The sequence below is a fragment of the Piliocolobus tephrosceles genome, chromosome 13 (genome assembly GCF_002776525.5).
Source record: "Piliocolobus tephrosceles isolate RC106 chromosome 13, ASM277652v3, whole genome shotgun sequence".
Taxonomy (NCBI): Eukaryota; Metazoa; Chordata; class Mammalia; order Primates; family Cercopithecidae; genus Piliocolobus; species Piliocolobus tephrosceles.
The window spans coordinates 108,774,127-108,796,505 of NC_045446.1; the positions used below are offsets into that span (position 1 = coordinate 108,774,127).

General features: G+C 52.0%; 2 protein-coding genes across 11 annotated transcripts; one reads left to right on the top strand and one right to left on the bottom strand.

Moving 5' to 3' along the window:
• Nucleotides 1-66: 66 nt before the first annotated feature.
• DPAGT1 (dolichyl-phosphate N-acetylglucosaminephosphotransferase 1) lies at nt 67-6,660 on the bottom strand. 6 transcript variants are annotated; one of them, XM_023208445.3, is made up of 9 exons: nt 5,403-6,653; nt 4,926-5,046; nt 4,538-4,751; nt 4,187-4,333; nt 2,302-2,386; nt 1,747-1,935; nt 1,348-1,435; nt 1,026-1,181; nt 67-278 (listed from the first exon to the last, which is right to left on the bottom strand). In XM_023208445.3, exons 1-9 carry the CDS (start codon nt 5,561-5,563, stop codon nt 258-260), a joined length of 1,182 nt encoding a protein of 393 aa, XP_023064213.1. In that variant the 5' UTR covers nt 5,564-6,653; the 3' UTR covers nt 67-257. The 6 variants fall into 6 exon arrangements, with proteins under 6 accessions (XP_023064213.1, XP_031789673.1, XP_031789674.1 ...); XM_031933813.1 differs by lacking the exon at nt 67-278 and having other exon boundaries at nt 377-1,181; nt 5,403-6,188; nt 6,497-6,656; XM_031933814.1 differs by lacking the exon at nt 67-278 and having other exon boundaries at nt 377-1,181; nt 5,403-6,188; nt 6,426-6,655.
• Nucleotides 6,133-21,765, top strand: C2CD2L (C2CD2 like). Of its 5 annotated transcripts, XM_023208440.2 has the most exons (16): nt 6,144-6,283; nt 11,123-11,170; nt 11,472-12,498; nt 14,489-14,584; nt 14,946-15,065; nt 15,235-15,345; nt 15,440-15,556; nt 15,651-15,762; nt 15,909-16,017; nt 16,691-16,755; nt 16,845-16,972; nt 17,062-17,236; nt 17,976-18,077; nt 18,203-18,339; nt 18,431-18,716; nt 20,662-21,753. In XM_023208440.2, the coding sequence occupies exons 3-16, from the start codon at nt 12,145-12,147 to the stop codon at nt 20,871-20,873; spliced, it is 2,124 nt and encodes a 707-aa protein (XP_023064208.1). In that variant the 5' UTR covers nt 6,144-6,283; nt 11,123-11,170; nt 11,472-12,144; the 3' UTR covers nt 20,874-21,753. The 5 variants fall into 5 exon arrangements, with proteins under 5 accessions (XP_023064207.1, XP_023064208.1, XP_023064205.1 ...); XM_023208439.3 differs by lacking the exon at nt 11,123-11,170 and having other exon boundaries at nt 6,133-6,283; XM_023208442.1 differs by lacking the exons at nt 6,144-6,283; nt 11,123-11,170 and adding an exon at nt 13,583-13,757 and having other exon boundaries at nt 12,371-12,498; nt 20,662-21,765.
• The last annotated feature ends 614 nt before the right edge of the window (nt 21,766-22,379 follow it).

Here is a 22,379-nt window from a genome sequence, read left to right on the forward strand (position 1 = left end):
CGAATTATTTTATTTTTGTAGAGACGGAGTCTCGTTTTGTTGCCCAGGCTGTCTTGAATTCCTGGGCTCAGGCAATCCTCCTGCCTTGGCCTCCTAAAGTGCTGGGATTACAGGCATGAGCCACTGTACCCAGTGTCTCTGAAAGTTTGACCCCATGCCAGGGAACAGGATATCTTCAATTTTGTGGCCCTCCATGCCACCTGAAGTATCAGGATTTAAATGTTTATTCAATATGTTCTGTTTGGTCTCAGTTCTGTTCACTTCTTGTTAGACGGGATCTGGCGGGGCAGAGAGATAGGTATCCTGTTGGAGGAAGTACCCCCACCTACCCTCCCAATCCACCCAAAAATGCCCATATAGGAAATATACCTACAGGAACAATAAGAAAAAGACAACACTTTATTGTCTCCATTGAGAGCATGTGGCCCCCTGCTTACTTCTTACTAATCAGAACACTTAATTTACAATCAAATAACAGGTCACTGTGGAGCCTGTGTCCCTAGCCCTGGCCCAAGTTCTATCCCAAAAACCAGTAGTTCCTTGAGAGTCAGGACTCTGAAATGTGACTGTGGATAACTGGAAAAAAAAAAAAAAAAAAACAAAACTGCTGTATCCCACCCTGTGAGGCTGCAAAGACAGGATGGAGAGGGAGAGTGGCAAGTAGCAGAAAGTCATAAGTAAAATCCAATCAGTAGACAGTAGGGGGCAAGAAACGCCCAGGATGCCAGTGATCACAAGGAAAAGAAAATGCTGAGAACAAAATCTGGAGGAGTATGAAGAGTGAGAGAGGCCTGGGCAAGGAGACAGTCTGGGACCAGAGAGAGGTCAGCTTGAGTCAGGAATCCTAGAGGCTGTGAGGTAAAGGACAATGATCAAGGGACTCAGACATCATAGAAGAGTCGAACGAGCTGATATCGAATGGAGAAGGTGAAGGCACTGCCCAGGATCTGCAAGGAGAAATGGACTGGAGTGAGAATCACGGAGAAAGGGAAACAAGGAGGTATAAACCCAGTCCCCATCCTCACCTGCAGCAGCAGCAGGAGCAATGTGAGGTTTCTCTCATGTATGGGCCCGAAGATTTTAAGTAGCAAGTTGATGAGGGTCATGTTGTTACATTCAGTGAATTCACCATCCCCAGTCTCACTTTGGTGTATTGTCACCAGCCGGAGGCTCTCTGCCACCTGGAGGGACCAGAGGTGAAGAGAACCTCAGCTAATACCTATGCTTTAGGAATGTGGATCTATTTAATGCTTCCAAATTCCCCTTGGATCTGATGTAGGCCTAGGTTCCCCATTCCTCAAGGTCAGGATGGTAGCCTAGGGCCTTACCTCCTTGTTACCCTGTTACCTTTAAAATAAAGGTGCCCAAGAAAGAGAGGCTCTTGGTCTTGAACTTGGAATAGCTCATCTCCAGTTTGCCTGTCTTGATATTGAGTCTGCGGGGGGAAGACAGCTTCATGTGACTGGGCCACTATTTGAACCCTCCTCCCTGTGGCTAATCAGTAGGAAGAGCACTGAATGTGGAGTCAACCTGAGATCTATTTCTGGCTCTGCTGCTTGCTGTTATCAGAACCACTGTGAGAATCAGATGATGCAAATAAATGTGCTTTGGAAGTTATAAAGGGTTACTCACATGGAAATAGCCCTTCTTTGGGCCCACTCCCTTTGCACAGCGAATGTATAGGCTGGCATTAGATATCCCAAGTGAAAAGGCTATGATGTCCATTTCAAGCCCCAAAGCAGCTACCTGGGTATGCGGTGGCGAGGGCAGGGGATGATATGCAGGAGCTGAGGCAGTGAGTAGAGGAAGTTGAACACCTGGGGCATGAAGAATAGTAGCATGGTCTTGCTGAAGTGTCCCAAGATGCCCACCACGGCAAAGGTCATGCCAGCAAAGTAACAGAAGGTATCTCCCACAAACACCCGTGATGGGTACCTGTGTGGGGGAGAGGATCCGAGCCAGTGGCAACAGGCATTACCCATCCTTTCTCTCACATCACACCCTGTGGGCACTGGACTAGCCCTGACCCTAGTTCTGACTTAGAGGAGACTCCAGTTGTGCAGCAACTCTGCAGGATCCAAGGCCCTGAATTCATCTATTCCTGGGGCCTCCACGCACTCATCCCCAACTACTGCTGGGTAGGGAGAAATTTCAGAATACGACCAACTGAAGACACAAAAAACTCCATAGAAGTATGCACAGGTTTAACCTCTCCACCACAAGGTGGGTTATGATAAGGGCCATCTTTGCCATGTGTTCGGGTAGTTTTCCCCTTTTCCCCTTATCCATAGGCCTACTTACCAGTTGTGGTACAGCAATCCCAAAGTGGTGAAAAAAAAGGGTATCATGAAGTAGAGGGAAAAGACATGATCATCCCGACAATCACCTTTGGAAGCAAGGAAGAAAGAAGGGAAAATTAATACTCACTTCTTCTGCATACCTTGGTCCTATTTTTGTCTAAGTTCTGTTTACAGCTGTATCATCCACCTCACCCAAGTCACTTTCAAGAACTCAATACCCCTTTTATGTCACCCAAGGCAATTCCCAATATTCCACCTCTTTCATGCAGCCTTCCAAACTAGTTACTGTCTTAAACTTGGTTTAGCCCATTCTAATGTCAGTTTGGACACCAACTTTACTTCTTAGCTTTGTGACCTTGATCTTGATCATGACACATTTAACTTCTCTAAGTCTGTTTACTCATCTGTAAAACAGGGCTGATTATAACATGTGCCACATAAAACCATTACAAGATTTAAATACGATCATGTTTAAAAAGTACTTAGCTTTAATAAACACTTGTTGATGTCCATCAGCCAAAGACCACTAGAAACACATCTATAGGTCGAACCTAGGTTTAATGACTTGTTGTAAAAAGGGAGACTTCAGAAACCACACACCATTGGGAACCACGGAATGTCTCAGTAAGAGAGTGTTAGGAGGGGCTTGTAGTTTTGGGTATTTTGGGAGAGGGTAAAAGAAAGTAGAGTTTTGCTCTGGACTGGGTGCTGTTAGAAAGCAGGGCAACAGAGCCAGACTCCGTCTCAAAAAAAAAAAGAAAGCAGGTGTAATTCATGGCTGGGTGCGGTGGCTCACACCTGTAATCCCAGCACTTTGGGAGGCCGAGGCAGGATCACCTGAGGTCTGGAGTTTGAGACCAGCTTGACCAACATGGAGAAACCCTGTCTCTACTAAAAATACAAAACTAGCTGGGCATGGTGGCACATGCCTGTAATCCCAGCTACTAGGGAGGCTGAGGCAGGAGAATCGCTTGAACCTGGGAGGCGGAGGTTGCAGTGAGCCGAGATCACACCACTGCACTCCAGCCTGGGCAAGAGTGAAACTCTCTCCCCCCCCCCAAAAAAAAAAGAAAAGAAAACAACAATAATTCTATGATCAAGCATTTTAATGTTTATCTAAGAAGTGGTAGGAACTGGCTGGCCGCAGTGGCTCAAGAGGGTAATCCCAGCACTTCGGTAGGCCAAGGCTGACAGATCACTTAGGCCCAGGAGTTCAAGACCAGCCTAGGCAATGTGGTGAAACCCTGTCTCTACAAAAAATACAAAAATTTGCCAGGTGTGGTGGCGCACGCCTATAGCCCCAGCTACCTGGGAGGCTGGGGCAGGAGGATCATTTGAGTCAGAGGATGCAGTGAGCTAAGATTGTGCCACTGCTTTCCAGCCTGGGTGACAGAGGGAGACCCTGTCTCAAAAAAAAAAAAAAAAAAAAAGTGGTAGGAACTGAGTTGTTATTGGAAAGCAGCAGCAGTCGCTCATGGCTCATGTTAACGGAGAGAGAGGATCTTGGCCATTTTGTGGATTGCTCAGTGTTTTTGTGGTTTTATCTGTGCTCAAACAGGATTATAGAGGGAGGGGTCTAGTTTTGGTCCTCCTCCATCATGGTCACAGAATGACCCTGTGTAACGTTGAGGTTCTGTGAAACTGTTTATATTCAATGGGAGAAGATCATGGCCTAGCTATTAGTGCCAATCCAGCTATAAATGACAGGGCTGCTATTTTTCTTTCTCACTTTCAATAAATCTGCATTATTTGCAAAGTAAGTAGCCTCCCTTATCTTCTATAATTACTACGCATATTGCTTTTTTCCCCTGAATTTCCCAAAGTCATATATCAGGCCACACCTTTAACATTCAGACTTCTCTCTCCCCACCCCCAATCCCACCTACCTTCCAACTCTACCAGGTTGAAGACAATGATGGAAGCAGAAATGACTAGTGACTGGCCAGCCTCTAGGCCATTAATTCCTGCTAGGATATTGATGGCATTGGTACAGAACACTGCCAGCAGCCCCATGTAGACATAGTACAGGATTCCTGAAGGGAGAGATGGTAGGAAAAGTAGTGCCACCTAGGGAGGAGGATTTAGAAAAGTGGTGAGGACAGAGGATAGGATGAAGTACCAGAAAGGATCTGGGAAGACACAGAGACAGAAAAGGAACACTTGGAGGAGAATGTGAAGCACCAGGAAAGGTGCCCTGAAGTAGGTGCCATAGGAGCAGCAGTGGCAGGACTACCTACCCAAGTCCAGATGCAGGCCAAGAATTGGGCGGAAGGGCTTCGGCACCACAATGGTCGTGTTGCCAAAGTTGGTGAAATAGACCATGAGGAGAGGTAGTGAGGCAGCTGTGGGTAGCAGCAGCTTATGGCGCCAGCGCAGATTCAGTACATCATCCGCAAAGCCCAGGAAGATCATGCAGCAGATGGCAAGGAGGGCACCTATCAGGGCCACAAACTGGGGGAGGCTTGGGCAGGTCCATGACTCAAGCCTGCTCCCATTTCACCTTTTAAGAATTCTTGTCTTTTCTTATTATTTCTTAGCCCCTCCCCACAAGCCCAAATAACACCAATTCTCTCAGGTACCTCCCAGGTCCCAGCCACAGGTAACCACCCCCGCGAACCCACTTACTTCATGGTGGGGGAATGCCTTACACTGCTCCTTCACAAAGCAGTTCAGGAAGGGGAAAGGGATGAAGCAGAAGAGGATGATAAGGAAAACAGCACCGCTGATCACTCCCTGGGATTCTGGGCTGTGGCCCAGCAGCAAGGGGGCGAGGGGGAAGAGGAAAGGGGGCGTGGTCACTCACTAATGCAGGTGTTACAATAACCCAAAGTGGTCTTCTCATTCCTGGTTTTTTATTTTGGGAAGTGGTGAGGGGGGCGGAGGGAGGAAAGCACCACTGCTAGAGTCCCTGATGTACCCAAGGTTCCCTACCCATCCTTTCCCCAATGCGAATAAGTTCTGCTCATCACCTCTCCGAATTCCAGGCTGCCTGGGTTAGTTCTGAGTCTTCACGTGTGGTCAAGCACCCCGGTCCCCGCCCCTGCCCTAGCCACTCCTTCCTTAGCCCTTGCCCCCTGCCCGGACCCGTGTGCCGCTGCTCACATCTGTTGTCGGCTGGTTTTGTTGAGGTCCTGACCACAGAGGCGCGCAGCAATGAAGTGGCCCCGGAAGGCTGGGATGAGGGTGACTGTGGCCACAAATCCCAGCAGCGAGACGATCAAATTGACCAGCAGCGGCATGGGCAATTCCGAGAAGGCCCACATGGTGACCGGTCAGGGGCCCGGCTCCGCCGCCTCTTCAGGTAACTGGCAAGCTGAGCAGCAGTCCTGAGGCCTCAGCAGTATGGAGCGGCCGCTCCCCACAGGCAGGCTCTTCCCACACCAATCTGAGCAAAACCCAACAACTCTGACTTGAGCCGCCCTCGGGACCTCGAAGAACCTCTCTAAGGCAACCTAGGTTCTGCCCCGCTGAACCAGCCTACCTACTGTTTCCGCCCGGATTTTGTTCGCTGAACAACTATCTCTGCGGAAGGCGGCAGCCGCCATTTTTAATATGGGCACTAGAGGTGGGGGTGGGGGGTGAAAAAGAAGTGTGATTCTAAATTTCATCCTATGTTCGAGAGTAGAATCACCGAAAGAGTATTGGAAAGGCAATTAAAGAAAAGCAGCCAAGAACGGATACTTCCCTAACATTATTTTAAAGTTGTACCACCCAGAGCGGAAATGCCAGTTGCCCGGTTCCAAGATGAATGCCTCCTTGTACCACGTGTCTGATGCAGCTCACATTCCGGTTGCACGTCAGGTTTAGCTCAGTCCGCTTCCGTAGGTCAAGTTTAAAGGGCCCGTACCTTGCCCTTAATCTGGGATGCCTCCGGCTTCAGGAAAATGGCTATTGAAAGGCAGGGGGTGGGGAGGAGAGACGATGGTGTAGAGCCGCGCCTGTTCCTTGCAGGAAACCTGTTGCCAACATAGTCAGAAGCCAAGGTAAACACAACTCAGTTCCCGGAAACGCAGCTACGATTTGGAAGGATGGTGTAAATTCTGAAGCGTAGATCCTTGAAAAGCCCCTCCCACTCTGTTTTTCTTGTCCTCGATCCTTGTATTTTTTTCTCAGCATCCCACCCACCTTCTGCCCCAGCTGTAGCAGTTAGTTGCCCGGCAACCCAGCGCAGCCCTTCACTCAGGGATTGGGAGTACCCTCAGGTCTTGGATTTAACTCGGGACTTCAGCTTGGCCCTGGATCCATTGTACTTAGCGCCCACAAGGAGGAGACGGAGATTTCCAGGCTGAGGCTCTGAAAAGAGCTAGGGAGGCAGAGGAATCAGACCCACAACTGACTTCCTGTGAGTCTGAGAAACTCCCAGTCAGGTTTCTTACTGTAGGTCACTGTGCATTTTGCCTGGCCTCCTGCAGGTCGCTGTGCATTTTGCTTGGCCTGTTCCCCTGCAAACAACAATTAGCCAGCTGTTTTGTTTTTTTGGTTTTTTTTGAGATGGAGTTTCGTTCTTGTTGGCCAGGCTGGAGTGCAATGACGCGATCTGGGCTCACTGCAACCTCCACCTCCCAGGGTCAAGCGATTCTCCTGCCTCAGCCTCCCGAGTAGCTGGGATTACAGGCAGTAGCTGGGATTACAGGCATGCGCCACCACGCCCGGCTAATTTTGTATTTTTAGTAGAGACGGGGTTTCTCCATTTTGGTCAGGCTGGTCTCGAACTCTTGACCTCAGGCGATCTGCCCGGCTCGGCCTCCCAAAATGTTGGGATTACAGGCCTGAGCCACCACGCCCAGCCAGTTCACCAGCATCTTTTTTTTGGGGGGGAGCGGACAGAGTCTCCCTCTGTCGCCCAGGCTGGAGTGCAGTGGCCGGATCTCAGCTCACTGCAAGCTCCGCCTCCCGGGTTTACTCCGTTCTCCTGCCTCAGCCTCCTGAGTAGCTGGGACTACAGGCACCCGCCACCTCGCCCGCCTAGTTTTTTTTTGTATGTTTTAGTAGAGACGGGGGTTACACCGTGTTAGCCAGGATGATCTCGATCTGCCGACCTCGTTATCGGCCCGTCTCGGCCTCCCAAAGTGCTGAGATTACAGGCTTGAGCCACCGCGCCCGGCCACCAGCATCTTTATTACCTTTCATTCCCCCACAGGCTCTTAGGCGGTAAATGATTTCCATTCGTCAGAGGAAGTCACCACCAGTGAGTTAGGGAAAGGACTCCAATAGCCTAACACTTTGTCCACTCTTCCCTCTATGGCATGTTCCAGGAGTCAGGGTCATATTGACTCTTTTTAAGCTGAAGATCGTTCCTTTTTTCCCTCAAAATCAAATGTGAGGCCGGGCCTGGTGGCTCACGTCTGTAATCCCAGCACTTTGGGAGGTGAAGGTGGGTGGCTCACTTGAGGTCAGGAGTTCAAGACCAGCCTGGCCAACACGGTGAAACCCCATCTCTGCTGAAAATACAAAAATTAGCCGGGCATGGTGGCACATGCCCGTAATCCCAGCTACTCAGGAGGCTGAGGCAGAAGGATCACTTGAACCCGGGATATGGAGGTTGCAGTGAGCCGAAATCATGCCACTGCACCCCAGCCTGGTCAACAGAGGGAAACTCTGTCTCAAAACAAGCAAACAAACAAACAAACAAACTCAGATGTGAAATGGCTTTTCTACTTGAAAATGGCTCTACTTAACAACAAAAACCCAGATATGTATAAAATACATAAATTCTCATAATTTACTTGCTAGTATTCCACCAGATTTTCAGTACTTATCCCACTGCTATTATTTTTCTGTATGTGTGTTGTGTGTATGCACGTGTGCCCCTCTTGAACTAGAAACTCCCAGGAGGCAAGTGTTTTCTCTTCCACAGGGTGTCCCCATGGGGCTAGGAACACAGACATCTGTGTACAAGGCAGGCATCATCACACGTAATGAGGCTGAGTCTGAAAGAAGCACTGAGGTGCATATGGAGGGAGCAATCAGTTGTGACCACAGTAAGTGGTCTTGAGGAAGAGAAGTATCATTTCAGTAGATTATAAGAGTAGAAGGACCTTTCACAGGCGGCGACAGTGAGACGCCAGAAGCAGGTGGAAAGGATGAGCTTGTGGGATCCCAGAGGAGGCAGCATTCAGTTATCCTGTATGAGTATACTGAGACTCCCTGGAGGTCTGAGAGCCAGTCTGTATCTATTTCCTTTTTTATTAGGAGGCCAATCCTAATAAATCTTCCTTCCCAGCCTGGTATTGGGAAGCTTTGTCTCTTTCTTCTCCAGAGATCATTAGCCCTCCCTACCATCACCCTCCTGGGGAGGGCGGGAGGACATAATCAAAGACAAGAGATACTAAGGATTCATCATCCACATATACAAGTTACCATCAGAAAATGGTTACTAAGATGCTTGTCAGATAATCTGAGTATTTTTTTTCCCATGATGGTAAAGGCCCAGTTGATATCAGACTAATCAGAAACAAACAAACACATGATTTTTGGCTTCACTTGAAGTTGTGTGCCTTTCCTGGTAAAAGTTCAAAGCATTTTCCTGAATGCTGAAGCAGGCCCTAGAATTCAGAGACCAGCTGACTTGTCAGTGGCCCTGGACTGAGCAGACCGTGTTTGAGATGCACATCTCTTCTAAGTAGCCCTGAGTGGCTCCCAATGAGCAAGGTCAATCCACTAAATCTGATTGCTAGACAAAGCCTGTCCCAAAAATGTTTCATAGTGCCACAAAGACAATGAGACCCCTCTGTATAGTCTGGGGCTGTGACACTTGCAGGACTCTATCTGTGGCTCTGTCCAGACAGCTGAATCACTCTTTTTCCTTTTCCTCCCACCTCTCCTCTCTTAGTCTAGAAAAAAAGTTGTTAATTAAAAGCAAGCCCCAGAATTTCCCATTCCACTGGTACGGCATGAATGATATTTCAAAAGACAGAAATGGCATAGAAATTCTCTTCTGTTAGTCCCCCCCCTTTTTTTTTTTTGAGACGGAGTAGCCCAAGCTGGAGTGCAGTGGCGCCATCTCAGCTCACTGCAACCTCCGCCTCCCAGGTTCACACCATTCTCCTGCCTCAGCCTCCCTAGTAGCTGGGACTACAGGCACCCTCCAACACGCCTGGCTAATTTTTGTATTTTTAGTAGAGACGAGGTTTCACCATGTTAGCCAGGATGGTCTCGATCTCCTGACCTCGTGATTCGCCCGCCTCAGCCTCCCAAAGTGCTGGGATTACAGGCGTGAGCCACCGTGCCCGGCTAGACTTCTTAAAATTACAAAGTTTGTTAATCCCTACTATGTGCATAGGAAGCTCTTCAGTACGGTGGAGGATGCAAACTGATATAATTGTAGTTGCTTGTCCCCAAGGAGTCTACCTCAGCATATTTAGAGCATCTTGGTTGAATTTGAGGGAAGAGGGATGACTAAGACATGGTTCCCACCCCTAGGCAGCTTCCTGATGAATGGAAAAAGCAGACATATAAACAATCAGCTAGACTCTAAAGCAGAATGAAGTAAGTGCTAGATGTCCAAGTAATGGATGAAAGAGGGAGGGCTAGGCTGGGTGCAGTGGCGGGAGGATCACCTGAGGTCAGGAGTTCGAGATCAGCCTGGCCAACATGGTGAAACCCTGTCTCTACTAAAAATAACAAAAATTAGCCAGGCATGATGGCACATGCCTATAGTCCCAACTACTTGGGAGGCTGAGGCAGGAGAATCACTCGAACCTAGGAGGTGGAGGTTGCAGTGAGCTGAGATGTCGCCACTGCATACCAGTCTGGGCAACAGTGACTCTGTCTCAAAAAAAGAAAAAAAAAAAAAAGAGGGAGGACTAACTAGGGAGACTCATGTAAGACTGAATTGTGAAGCAGTATCTGGCAGCATAGGACCAAGCACTCAGTGGAGAAGTTAACGGAATAAATCAAAGAAGTCGGAGAATGGAGATCACTGGGGTTCTGAGGGTTCCTGAAGGATTCTTGGGGGAAGAGGGTCTTCATAGGGAAACCTTCTACCTGGACAACTTCCTGCATAACCTGCTCCCCTAAACCCTAACTGCTCTCCCCACTGACAGCTTCCTCCTGCATCTCTGGCCCTGAGTTCTCTCCTCCCTTGATTTCATGCCTTCTCCTCCCTTTGAGATTAGAAACCCAGACTCTAGGAATCTCCACTGATTTGGCAGTCCAGTGACAGTACATGGGCAGGCCACAGAAGGTTACTTCATTCATCCCCACCTCTCCCCATCATTCCTTACGGGGAAATCCAGGGAGGCCCAGCCTACCCCACCACCTCCTCTGGCTCAGACAAACCTGTTGCTGACCTGTCAGGTTCTACCTAGCCCTGCAACCTCACACTTTAGAAGGCATTGTTTATTCTCTTATTTTCCTGTGCTCATTCCTCAGACAACTATTTGGGTTTGCGAGAAAGATACTTAACACCTTTCCATCCTACCTCTTTAAGAAAGGGACTGTGTGCCAAAGACCTTCCCACATGTATGAAGAAGGGGCTCTTGGGAGAACGTGAATTCCCACAGGATTCCTTTGAATCCTTTTGCAGGTATTTCCTTCCCCTGTCCTCAGCAAGCATTGATGAGCCCCAGTCCTGTAGAGGTTGAATCAACTCCTTGAGTCTAAGAAAAGATGGCTCCCGAGGCCAGAGGTTGGGCAGTGTACCTACAGCACCATTTCTTGGGAGCTTGTTGGGATATCACATACTTGGAGTGGCAGGGTCTTCTGGCTGAATCTATTCAGTCCAGTGCTACATTGCCAGCTCCCCTGTCATTACCACCCCCTCTGCACGTGCTCCACAGGCAGGAGCTGTTACTATGGAAATATATTATTTTTAAAAACAGACACACAGCCTGGACTTGGGAATCTCCAGAACAAACCTACACGGGCAAGTAGGTTAATGGGGCTGTTTCCGGGTCCAAGCTCCAAGAGGAAGGAGGGTGATGATGGTGGGGTGAATTCAAAATTCGGCGTTCTACTTGCAACCTCTCCCAGCTTCAGGTTCTGCTTTCTCTCTGTTGACATCAGCTGAACCTCTGCCAGACGCTTCTATCTGGGAGGGATGTTCTGCACCTTCTTACCCTGGGCCTCGCTTCCCCCAGGAAATGGGAAGCTAGAAGACGCTGAGTCTGGGGGTGTTGGGAGAAAGGGGCGGTGATTTCCACAGGGGTCACCTCCTTCTTAACCTCACAGGCGTCCGACCTGTGGAAATCTAACAAGCACAGGGGAAAGCAAAGGCAGGATCTTAGGTAAGTGAAGTTACTCTTGCCTTGAGCTGAGTGTGGGAGCACCGCGATTGCAAGATGGGGCGAGGTGATCAAAGATCCCGCCTATTTTCAACCCCGGAACCTCCTCCGCTGGCTGCTCGCCCTCCCGCCCTCCTCCAGCGAGGGAGCGCCAGGCTGTCGTGGCCCCGCCCGGCGCGGGTGCGGCTCCTTTAAGGGCGGGTGGGGGCGGGGCGCCGGCGGTGTTGTCAGTGTCAGCTCTGCGCACGCAGCCCTCCCGGAGCCGGTGCCGGCCCGCGAGCCCCAGGGTCTTTGCAGACCAGTCCTCTACCGGGTCCGGCGGGGCCCGAGCGGTGGGAGGAGTCGGGCACTGACCGGCGACTAACTAGGGTCCGACTGCTGACCAAGCTAGAAGGGACCCGGACCACGGAGACAGAGACCCCGGCGTCGCGACCCCCGAGGACCTCCTCTCCTCGCTCTGTGGCACACACTAGTCCTGGGCACTTAACCGCGGAGAGCCCCCGACCCTGCGCGCCCAGCCCCGGGGGAGCCCGCCCCCGCCCCGCGGCCAGCCCGGGCCATGCTCCCCCGGGGTAGTGGCTGAGCCTCAGCCGGGACCGGGACCGGAGCCCGCGCAGAGCATGGATCTGGGCTGGGGGCAGCGGGACGTGGGCTGGGTGGCCCTGCTGATCCTCTTCGCAGCCTCGCTGCTCACGGTGTTCGCCTGGCTGCTGCAATATGCCCGGGGCTTGTGGCTGGCGCGGGCCCGCGGGGACCGGGGCCCGGGACCCGCCTTAGCCGGGGAACCCGCGGGTTCCCTGCGGGAGCTGGGCGTGTGGCGCTCGCTGCTGCGGCTGCGGGCGACTCGGGCTGGTGCCACCGAGGAACCAGGAGTCCGGGGCCTCCTGGCGTCACTCTTCGCCTTCAAGTCTTTCCGGGAGAACTGGCAGCGGGCTTGGGTGCGAGCGCTGAACGAGCAGGCCTGCAGGAACGGGGTGAGTTGGACCAAGCGCTTGGGTGGTCTCTTCAGCCTTTCCTTCCAGGGGAGGGACTGACTGCTCATGCTAGGAGGCCAGTTGGGGGTGGGCATTAACGGGGGAACCCTATGGCTTCTCTTCCCCTCCCTGATCAGATAAAAGGGTTTCGCTAAGGCTGGGGGTTGTAGAAATCCAACTGGGTTCCCAGACCTCCATTTCTGTGGGCAAGCTACTCTGGCTCCAAACCCATGCACAAGTTGCTGTTCTCATAGCAACGCTAATCCCTGTGCTTGAGGGCACTTCCGCCTTGCCTGGGTGCTGGTTGTGTTGGGGCGTGGGAGACAGGTGCACCTGCAAAAGGAATTTGCCCGCTTCTCATGCCACCACACCCATTTAACATTTCATGCCCCAAATCCCTGGTGTGGTCAGGCAGATCCCCAAGGAACCTGAATCACTCCCCTGCCCCACAGTAATTTCACTGCTACAGTCAAACACATCCTCCATGCTGGCCTGTGGTTCGTTGGGGGGTGGGGGAGTGTTCAGGTGGAGAGCAGATTGACAGTGCCCTTACCAGTAGATGAGCTTGCAGCTGCCCCTTGAGGGTCAGTCACAAACCAGTCCAGCCTACTTCCTCCCATTGCACCATGGGCATCTGGCCTCCCAGGAAGTGGGGCAGGAAGCGTGGTCATGAGACGGAGATAAGGTGGGAGGTAGAAGTCTCTCTTTTCTGGAGCTCCCTCCCATCCTGGCCCAGCAATCTCTCCTTGCTCTCACAGTCCATCAGCTCCTTGCTTAGAGGGTTCTCTTTTTCCAGTCACTATGAATTTGGAGGCTTTACCTTACTAGTTCCCCAGAGGCCTGGAAACAGAAATGGCCACAAGAAATTGCTCTATTTCCTCTGTCCAGCTGGTGGGCTGAAAGCCAGATGGCATCTGTCAGTTAATACCTTGCACCCACCTCTTCATCCAACTCTCCCTGTACCTTGTCCTTTGATCAGAAGCAACTCCCTAGGATAGCTGACTCAGCTGGACATTGGCCTCCCTTGCAGAGGGTGGGGAGATTGAAGTTTCAAGCATCTATCTCCCCATCTTCCTTGGCCTAGCCTTTGAATGAGACAGCTACCAGAGCAAAGGAGTTGGCTTCCCCTGGTTTGCCAGGCAAATGAACCCTGTGGATTTGTTTCTTCCATCTCAAGACCCAAGGAAGAGTTGCCAGCCAATTCTATGCTCCTTCCTCAATTCTGTGTCCACACTGCTCTCCATCCAGGTGGGGCTGCGGTAGGTTGCTTCCATTACTGTGGAAGAATTAGGGAGCAGCTCTTTTGAGATCTAAGCAGCTTTCTGCTCTCTAATACCTTCCTGCTATCTGCCTTGAGGAATTAGCCAGGCAGGCCCCTGGACTCTTGAGTCCTCTGAGCTTGTATCTTTTCCCAGTCCCCTGGTACAGATCCCCAAGGCCATGCTAGTCTTCATCTCCAAGAATATGAAGCATCATACTCTTGAGCCTCCACATCCTATTTATTTGGAAGAAGGCTTAGCTTAATTTCTCCAGCTCTTATCTTGGACAAGGTGGCTCTACCACCTTTACCCGTGGCTTAGCCCTTTCCCTCTCTGCCCAGCTATTATATATAGGTGGCAACCAGCACCTTAACTTTTCTCTATGTACACCTTTTTTAGGTGTAGGGTAGGGGATGAAAGGGATGGTGGTGAGAAGAAGAAGGAAGCTCCTGGTATTGCAGGAGGAAGCCAGGGTCTTCAGCTCTAGGTGATCTAGCCTCTGAGGTGGACTAACGCCCCATTGCTCAGTGACTCCTAGCAGCTACAGGCCCCTGGAGAGGCAGGCTTTGAGGGGACTACCTCCTGTCCTAAAGCCCTGAGCCAAGGAGGGGCCAGAAGCCAGCCTGCAGCTGAGGCCTCCGCAGTGGCAGAGTCCAGCCAGCAACTGAGCAGGCCAGCCCTGTGGGGGGCAGCTCCAGAAACCTGATCCTGTGCCCACATTACTCCTTCAGAGCTCCATCCAAATCGCCTTTGAGGAGGTGCCCCAACTCCCACCCAGAGCCAGCATCAGTCATGTGACCTGCGTAGACCAATCTGAGCATACCATGGTAAGGGTCTGATGGACACTGCTGTCTTTGGGGTCCAAAAAGGACTGATCCCAAGGGCTCCCTTTAGTCCAGAGGTTCTTAACCTGGAGTCTGTGAATGCCTTATGGATCTAAGGATTGACTTCAGGAAGTCTGAGAATCCCATTGAAGTTATGCGCAAAATGTTGGATGTGTGTTTATCTGCATTTTTCTGGGGAGAGGAGTCTTTGGCGTTTATCTGATTCTTTTAGGGAGTTATGATCCTGAAAACATGAAGTCCCTAGGAAAATGGAAGTGGGGAGGGGTCTGCTGAACTATTATAGGGCAGGACAAAGCAGGGCAAGCACCCTTCCCCCACATCTGACCCACCTCGCGGGTCTCAGGTGCTGCGTTGCCAGCTCTCTGCTGAGGAGGTGCGGTTCCCAGTCTCTGTGACCCAGCAGTCCCCCGCTGCTGTCTCCATGGAGACCTACCACGTCACTCTGACACTGCCACCAACACAGGTAGAAGGGGATGTGGGAAACTGAGTTGGGCAGGGGGCGGTTCCATTGGCTCAGCTTCTTCCATTTGTTTCCTCTCTGGGATGGAATTCAGGAAGGGAGGGTCCTCAGGAATTAGGAGTCCTTGCGGAAATGGGGCAAGTCAGTCCAGTCACTTTGTTCCTGTCCGTAGTTGGAAGTCAACCTGGAGGAAATCCCTGGTGAGGGGCTGCTCATATCATGGGCCTTCACTGATCGCCCAGATCTCAGCCTAACGGTGCTTCCCAAGCTGCAGGCCAGGGAGGTAAGGAGGCAGGGGTGGCAGAGAAGAGGCAGAACAGGGAGGGAGGCAGAGGTGGGGGATCCGCCTCCTTGTTGTTCCCTTCTCCTCTCTGCAGAGAGGTGAGGAACAAGTAGAGCTCTCCACAATTGAGGAACTGATCAAGGATGCCATAGTCAGCACCCAGCCAGCCATGATGGTCAACCTCAGGGCGTGCTCTGCCCCAGGAGGCCTGGTGAGTTGGCACCCAAAGCAAAAGATTTGCATGCACCTTGTTCCCAGCGTGCTATGTCAGGATTCTTGCTCTTCGGACCTTCTTCTGTTCTTAGGTACCCAGTGAGAAGCCACCCATGTTGCCCCAGGCTCAGCCAGCCATTCCCAGACCTACCCGGTTATTCCTACGGCAGCTTCGGGCATCTCACTTGGGAAATGAGCTGGAAGGTGAGAGCTAGAAGTGGCTCTGGGACTGCCAAGGCTATGGCTGGTTGCAGGTGCTCTCTGCCCCTCTGCCAAGGGTACAGCCTCTTTATTCTGCAGTGACTCCCCATCTTTGATCTGAGCATCTTCTAACTTCTGGTTCCTCCCAGGCACCGAGGAACTGTGCTGTGTAGCTGAACTTGACAACCCCATGCAGCAGAAGTGGACCAAGCCCGCGAGGGCTGGACCCGAGGTGGAGTGGACAGAAGACCTGGCACTGTAAGGAGTAACTCTGCCCTGACCCCATGCTCCAGAGCAGAAAGGATCAAACCTTTCCAGCACAGCCCTTGCAGGAATCAGCTCTTGTTTTCAGTAGCCTTTGGTGTGAGCCCCTACTGTATGCCAGGTCCTGGCGTGGGTCTTAGGGATACAGACTTGACCCCCACCCCTGGGTCAATGACAAGCTTGAGGCAGAGATGGGTGTAAACAAAGACGATGGTATAACCGCTCCAGTTGAGGTTTCTATAATGTGCCATTGCAGTGCCTAGGTCGGGGGGAGATTAATTCCCATGAGGGAATAAGGATCAGAGTAGGCTTCATGGAGGAGATGGCATTTAAACCACACTTTAGAGCAAGAGTAGGATTTCATCAGAGTGTGAAAGTATTCTCAGCAGAGGGAAGAGCTGGAGCAAATGAAAGGGGGTGGCTTGCGACTGAGAGACTGGCAAGACAGGAGGAGCAGGGCCAGGGAGGATTCGAATGCACAGCTGAGGAGCATGGTTCCCACTCAGGCCCTGTCCCTTTCTCTTGGGATGAGAGAGAATTTGGGATTGGAGCATTTGTGCCGTTTTATTTATGTACACAGCGCTCTGCCTCTGGCCTGTGATCCACTCAAGTGTGGGTTCAGCTTGCTAATCTTTCCCTTCCTGCCCCATCTCCTCTTGTCCCACAGGGATCTGGGCCCCCAGAGCCGGGAGCTGACCCTCAAAGTGCTGAGGAGCAGCAGCTGTGGAGACAGTGAGTGAGGGGCGGGAGGGGCACCCCTGGGTGGGTGCAGAGTGGAGCCTGGCCGTGGGCCCAGCTCACAGTGCCATCCCTTTTCCCAGCCGAACTCCTAGGCCAGGCCACACTGCCTGTGGGCTCCCCCTCCAGACCACTTTCTCGAAGACAGGTGTGCCCACTCACCCCAGGGCCAGGGAAAGCCCTGGGACCAGCAGCCACCATGGCAGTGGAGGTAAGAAGCTGACCCCTGGGGGAGTGGGAGGACACAGGGGATGGGCAGTCTCTGAGGCTCTGCCTCTTCTCTCTCCCACCCCTGGGCAGCTTCAGTACGAGGAGGGCTCTCCCCGGAACCTGGGTACTCCCACCTCCTCCACTCCACGCCCCAGCATCACACCTACCAAGAAGATTGAACTTGACCGGACCATCATGCCCGATGGCACCATTGTCACCACAGTCACCACCGTCCAGTCCCGGCCCCGTATAGATGGCAAATTAGGTAAAGAGAAGGAGCCTGGGAGCCCAGCTCTAACCAGGGGCCTGGGACTGCAGACCTAAGGCGGGACAGTGAAAGAGGAGAGAAAGCCTTCATTCCAACTCCCCCTGTTTTCAGACATTCTATTCCAGTCCTACTACATCTTCCTCCCAATCTTTGTCTCTTTCAAACTTTCTCTTACCTTCTGCCATTTCCCCAGCAATTCCTCTCACTCTGCCACCCTTCTGGATCCTCGTGCCCCTCCTCACACAGGACTGCTGCACTCCCACCTTCCAGCGTCCCCTCTGGCTTTTCACAGGTGTCCTTAGCCCCAGCTGACTACAATTGTCCATCCTGCTACCCTCAGCCCTCCAGTACCCCCTGGGTTCCTCCAGCAAACCCAGAGGCCTCTGTGGCATTTCTGCCCCACTCAGTGGGCCCCCATGGTACTTAGGCCATTATAGGGGCCCCCATGGAATTGCCCCAACCTCAGGGGACCCCAGTACCCCCACTGTCCCCCCTCCATATTTTCATAGCATCTCCCCACACCCTCAGCAGACCCTGTGGCACTTTCCTACACTCCCATTAGCTCCTGGGGTGTCTTTTAGTCCCCACGGCATCTTCTTAATCACCCTTGTGATTAATCACCCCTCAATCATTCTTGCCCTCTGAGTCACCCAAAGTCTGCATCTCAACAAAGACAGTAGGGGTGGGGGCCACTCTGAAGCACCTCCCAGCTCACTGACCCTCCCCCACCCACCAGACTCCCCCTCCCGCTCCCCGTCCAAGGTGGAGGTGACCGAGAAGACGACGACTGTGCTGAGTGAGAGCAGTGGCCCCAGCAATGCCTCCCATAGCAGCAGCCGTGAGTGGGGAATGGGGTGCATGAGTGTGGGTTGGCCCTGGTGCCCCAGCATCAAAAAGTACTCTGAGTTCCAATCCAAGAAAGAGCCAGGGAGAAGTCCGGTTATCCATCCTTTGCACCCCCAGCAGGGGACAGCCACCTTTCCAACGGCTTGGACCCTGTAGCAGAGACAGCGATTCGCCAGCTGACAGAGCCCAGCGGGCGGGCGGCCAAGAAGACACCCACCAAGCGCAGCACTCTCATCATCTCTGGTGTTTCCAAGGTAACAGGGCTCTGGGGAGAGGAGCTGGGATGGGGAGAAAGCCCTAATGAGTCGGTCACTCCTGTCCATTTAAACTCGTCCCTCCTGCCAGGTGCCCATTGCTCAGGACGAGTTGGCACTATCCCTGGGCTATGCGGCATCCCTGGAAGCCTCAATGCAGGATGATGCAGGGACCAGTGGAGGTCCCTCTTCACCTCCCTCAGACCCACCAGCCATGTCTCCAGGACCCCTAGATGCCCTCTCTAGTCCCACAAGTGTCCAGGAAGCAGATGAGACAACCCGTTCGGATATTTCTGAGAGGCCATCTGTGGATGACGTTGAGTCAGAAACAGGGTCCACTGGTGCCCTGGAGACCCGCAGCCTCAAGGATCACAAAGGTAGGGGGACGTTGGCAGGGTGCCCCTCATCTCTTCTTTTATACAGGGTGCCTTCTCTTCTCCCCTAAGAGACAGCCGGAGTTCCCAGCCTAGTTCAACCAAGCTAGCCTAGAGGAGGGAACTTGGTGCCTTGGTTCCTGGCCTAGATTTGACATGCTTGTGATAGAAAGGGATGCCAAATTATTTCCCTTTACTTCCATTGTTCTTTCTTCCTGAGTCTAAGTGCCAGTTTTCCTGCCCTTTAAAAAAAAATTACAAAAATTTATTCCCAGGCAGGGCATAGTGGCTCACGCCAGCACTTTGGGAGGCCGAGGCAGGCGGATTACCTGAGTACAGGAGTTCAAGACTAGCCTGGGCAACATGGCAAGACCCCGTCTCTACTAAAAATACAATAAATTGCCCTGGCATAGTGGCACACACCTGTAATCTCAGCTACTCAGGGGGCTGAGGTGGGAGGATTCCTTGAGCCTGGGAGGTTGAGGTTCAAGGAGGTTGAGGCAGTGAGCCATGATTGTGCCATTGCACTCCAGCCTGGGTGACAGAGTGAGACCCTGTCTCAAAAAAAAAAAAAATTTTCTGTGGTCGGGCGCGGTGGCTCATGCCTGTAATCCTAGCACTTTGGGAGGCCAAAGTGGGTGGATCACAAGGTCAAGAGGTCAAGACCAGCCTGGCCAACATGGGGAAACCCCGTCTCTACTAAAAATACAAAAATTAGCCAGGCTTGGTGGCAGGCGCCTGTATTCCCAGCTACTCAGGAGGCTAAGGCAGGAGAATTGCTTGAAGCGGTGGGGCGGAGGTTGCAGTGAGCCGAGATCATGACACTGCACTCCAGCCTGGGAGTGCAAAAAAAAAAAAAAAAAATTCTTCCCTTTCATTCTGCACCCTCTCCCCCATGAGTATAAGAAATCCTACCCCAGGCCAACCCTTGGATTGTCCTTCTGGCAGCAAGACAGGCTGTGACCAGTGGTGGTAGTTCTTCTAACTTTAAAAGTTGAGAGGCTCACCCTAAAACATCTTCATTCCTCTACCAGTGAGACTATCAACCATGGATCGATCTATTTTTTAAGCCTGCATCACTTCTTGAGATAATGAGGTTTCTACCTCCAAAGCCTGCTGGGTGGGCACCTTGCTCATTATACTGATTCTGAATTTACCTCTTTGAAGTTTCTAGATGCACCACTTCCTGCTCACAGCCTGGAATTCGGTTAACAAGTCAATGTCAACCCACCTTTCCCTTCATGATTTATATAGGCTTTTGGGAGTACCTTCTGGTAGCTTTTGTCTTCCCATAGGAAAGAGGCCCAATCCCAGTTTGTCCTCACAAAGCAGCCAGCCCCGTGATAAGTCTTTTGCGGGCAGAGTTAGGAGTGTACACAGATCTCCCCAAGTACCACGATTTTTGCCTCAGGAAGGATAAAGCACATGTTTGTTTATGCTTTTGTTTTCTTTTTTCTTTTTTTCCACGAAGCCTTTTGGAGAAGTATGTTTCTGCTTTTTTTTTTTTTTTTTTTGAGACAAAGTCTTGCTCTGTCGCCCAGGCTGGGGTGCAGTGGCCGGATCTCAGCTCACTGCAAGCTCCGCCTCCCGGGTTCACGCCATTCTCCGGCCTCAGCCTCCCAAGTAGCTGGGACTACAGGCGCCCGCCACCTCGCCCGGCTAGTTTTTTGTATTTTTAGTACAGACGGGGTTTCACCCGGATAGCCAGGATGGTCTCGATCTCCTGACCTCGTGATCCGCCCGTCTCGGCCTCCCAAAGTGCTGGGATTACAGGCTTGAGCCACCGCGCCCGGCCATTTCTGCTTTTTTTCCTGAGGAAGCCTGGCTTCTGGGCCACTGGACTGATCCTGTCCACATCCTCGATCCCTCCATTCTCGGTCGTGTCTCTGCCCCCGTCTCACCCCACCCCGTGCCCCTCTGTGCCTTAGTTTCCCCTCTTCCCCTGCAGTGAGTTTCCTGCGCAGCGGCACTAAGCTCATCTTCCGCCGGAGGCCTCGACAGAAGGAAGCTGGCCTGAGCCAATCACACGATGACCTCTCCAACGCAACGGCCACGCCCAGTGTCCGAAAGAAGGCCGGCAGCTTTTCTCGCCGCCTTATCAAGCGCTTTTCTTTCAAATCCAAACCCAAGGCCAATGGTAACCCCAGCCCCCAGCTCTGAGGACCTTCCTCACTTCCTGAGCTAGGAAAGGGCACAAGTTCTCTCAGCCCATTCCCCACCTCCCCTTCCATACCCCTTCCTGGATCTCCAGCACCTGGGCCAGGAAAGTCCTCTGGGTTCTAGGAAGCCCTGTCCACCCTGGGCCACGGGGCCGGTTGGAAGGATATTTGGAACGGGAAGCACATGAGAGATGGGCACCCGTTGCCGAGGACATAGACGAGGGACTGGTGGCTGGGAGGGAGAGAAGGGCCCTGTCTGGCATGTGTGGGCATTCCCCAGAAGCGTTTGCCTCCTGCTGAGCCTGGTCCCTGAGTGGAGTCCCAGGGTGCTCAGCTCTTCAGCTGACCCTTCCTCCCTTATTTATTCTCTTTTCTATTTATATGTGTGGCTTAGGACCCTCCGTGAACAGATGATAGAGGGCATCTCTCCTAGGTGACCCTTCTTTTCTGTCCCAGGAGGGTGGGTAATTCCCTTCAGGATGGGGCTGCCACACCTCCCTCAGGTCCCCACTCAGACCAGCACCAGTGTCTGCCTCTGAGAATGTTGGCAGCTCACAGACAGCAGGGCCGGCCCGGGATGGGGGGCAGGTACTCCCCACCTTTCTGCCTCCCTCCCTGCTCCTCATCCCTCCCTCCCCCTTTATTACCGTTTTTTGTACTTGATGCCTTCTCTGTGAGCAGTGGCTCTGTGGGAAGGAGGGAGCCGGGAGCCTGCTGGGAAGCCTTCCCCAGAGAGATGGCTTTAGGGGCTTTATTTAAAGACTGTGATGATGGAGCCACACAAGGCTGCACCTCTGTGTGTTGGGAGATGATGATGATGATGATGTCCATTGCTGTGTGATGGCTTGGAATTTAATTTATTAAAGTCAAATTGGAGTTTATAAACTGGACAACTGGTTATCCTTTGAAAGGCAGTAGGCAGCCAAGCTGTGACATGGATGGTGTGGGAGGATGAGAGACAGGGGCCGGGATAATGAGGTTGGGTAGATGACACACATTGTGGATCTGCGAAGAAGTTCCTGCAGGGAAGAAGGGGCATGCAGAGAAAGGATGGAAGAGACAGGAGGCTCTGGAGTGTGAAATTGTAGCAAAGAAGTCAATCGACTAGTACAGGTTAGTCTTCATTCCCCTTTCTGGACCAGGCTCCTCCTTCTAGGATGTAATGGAGATCAGAGCTTGGACCCTGTAACTAGACTGCCTGCCTGGGTTTGAGTCCCAGCTCCTCTAATTACTTGTGTGACCTTGGGCAAGTTATGTAACCTCTAAGTGCCTCAGTTTTCTCATCTGTAAAATGGGAACTTCAGTCATCATAGCTATCATTTGGCTGTGGATGAGAAGTAAATGAAGTGCTGAGTAAGTGTTAACTGTTGCCTCAGAAGAAACTGGGAGGGGGAAGTCTTAGAAGCGTTTCAACATAGAAAAGCTCTTATTCTGAAATGTGGGCAAATTTCAGGGATTGATAGATCCTAGCAAACTCGTGTGTCCCTGGTTCCTGTGCTTGGGATCT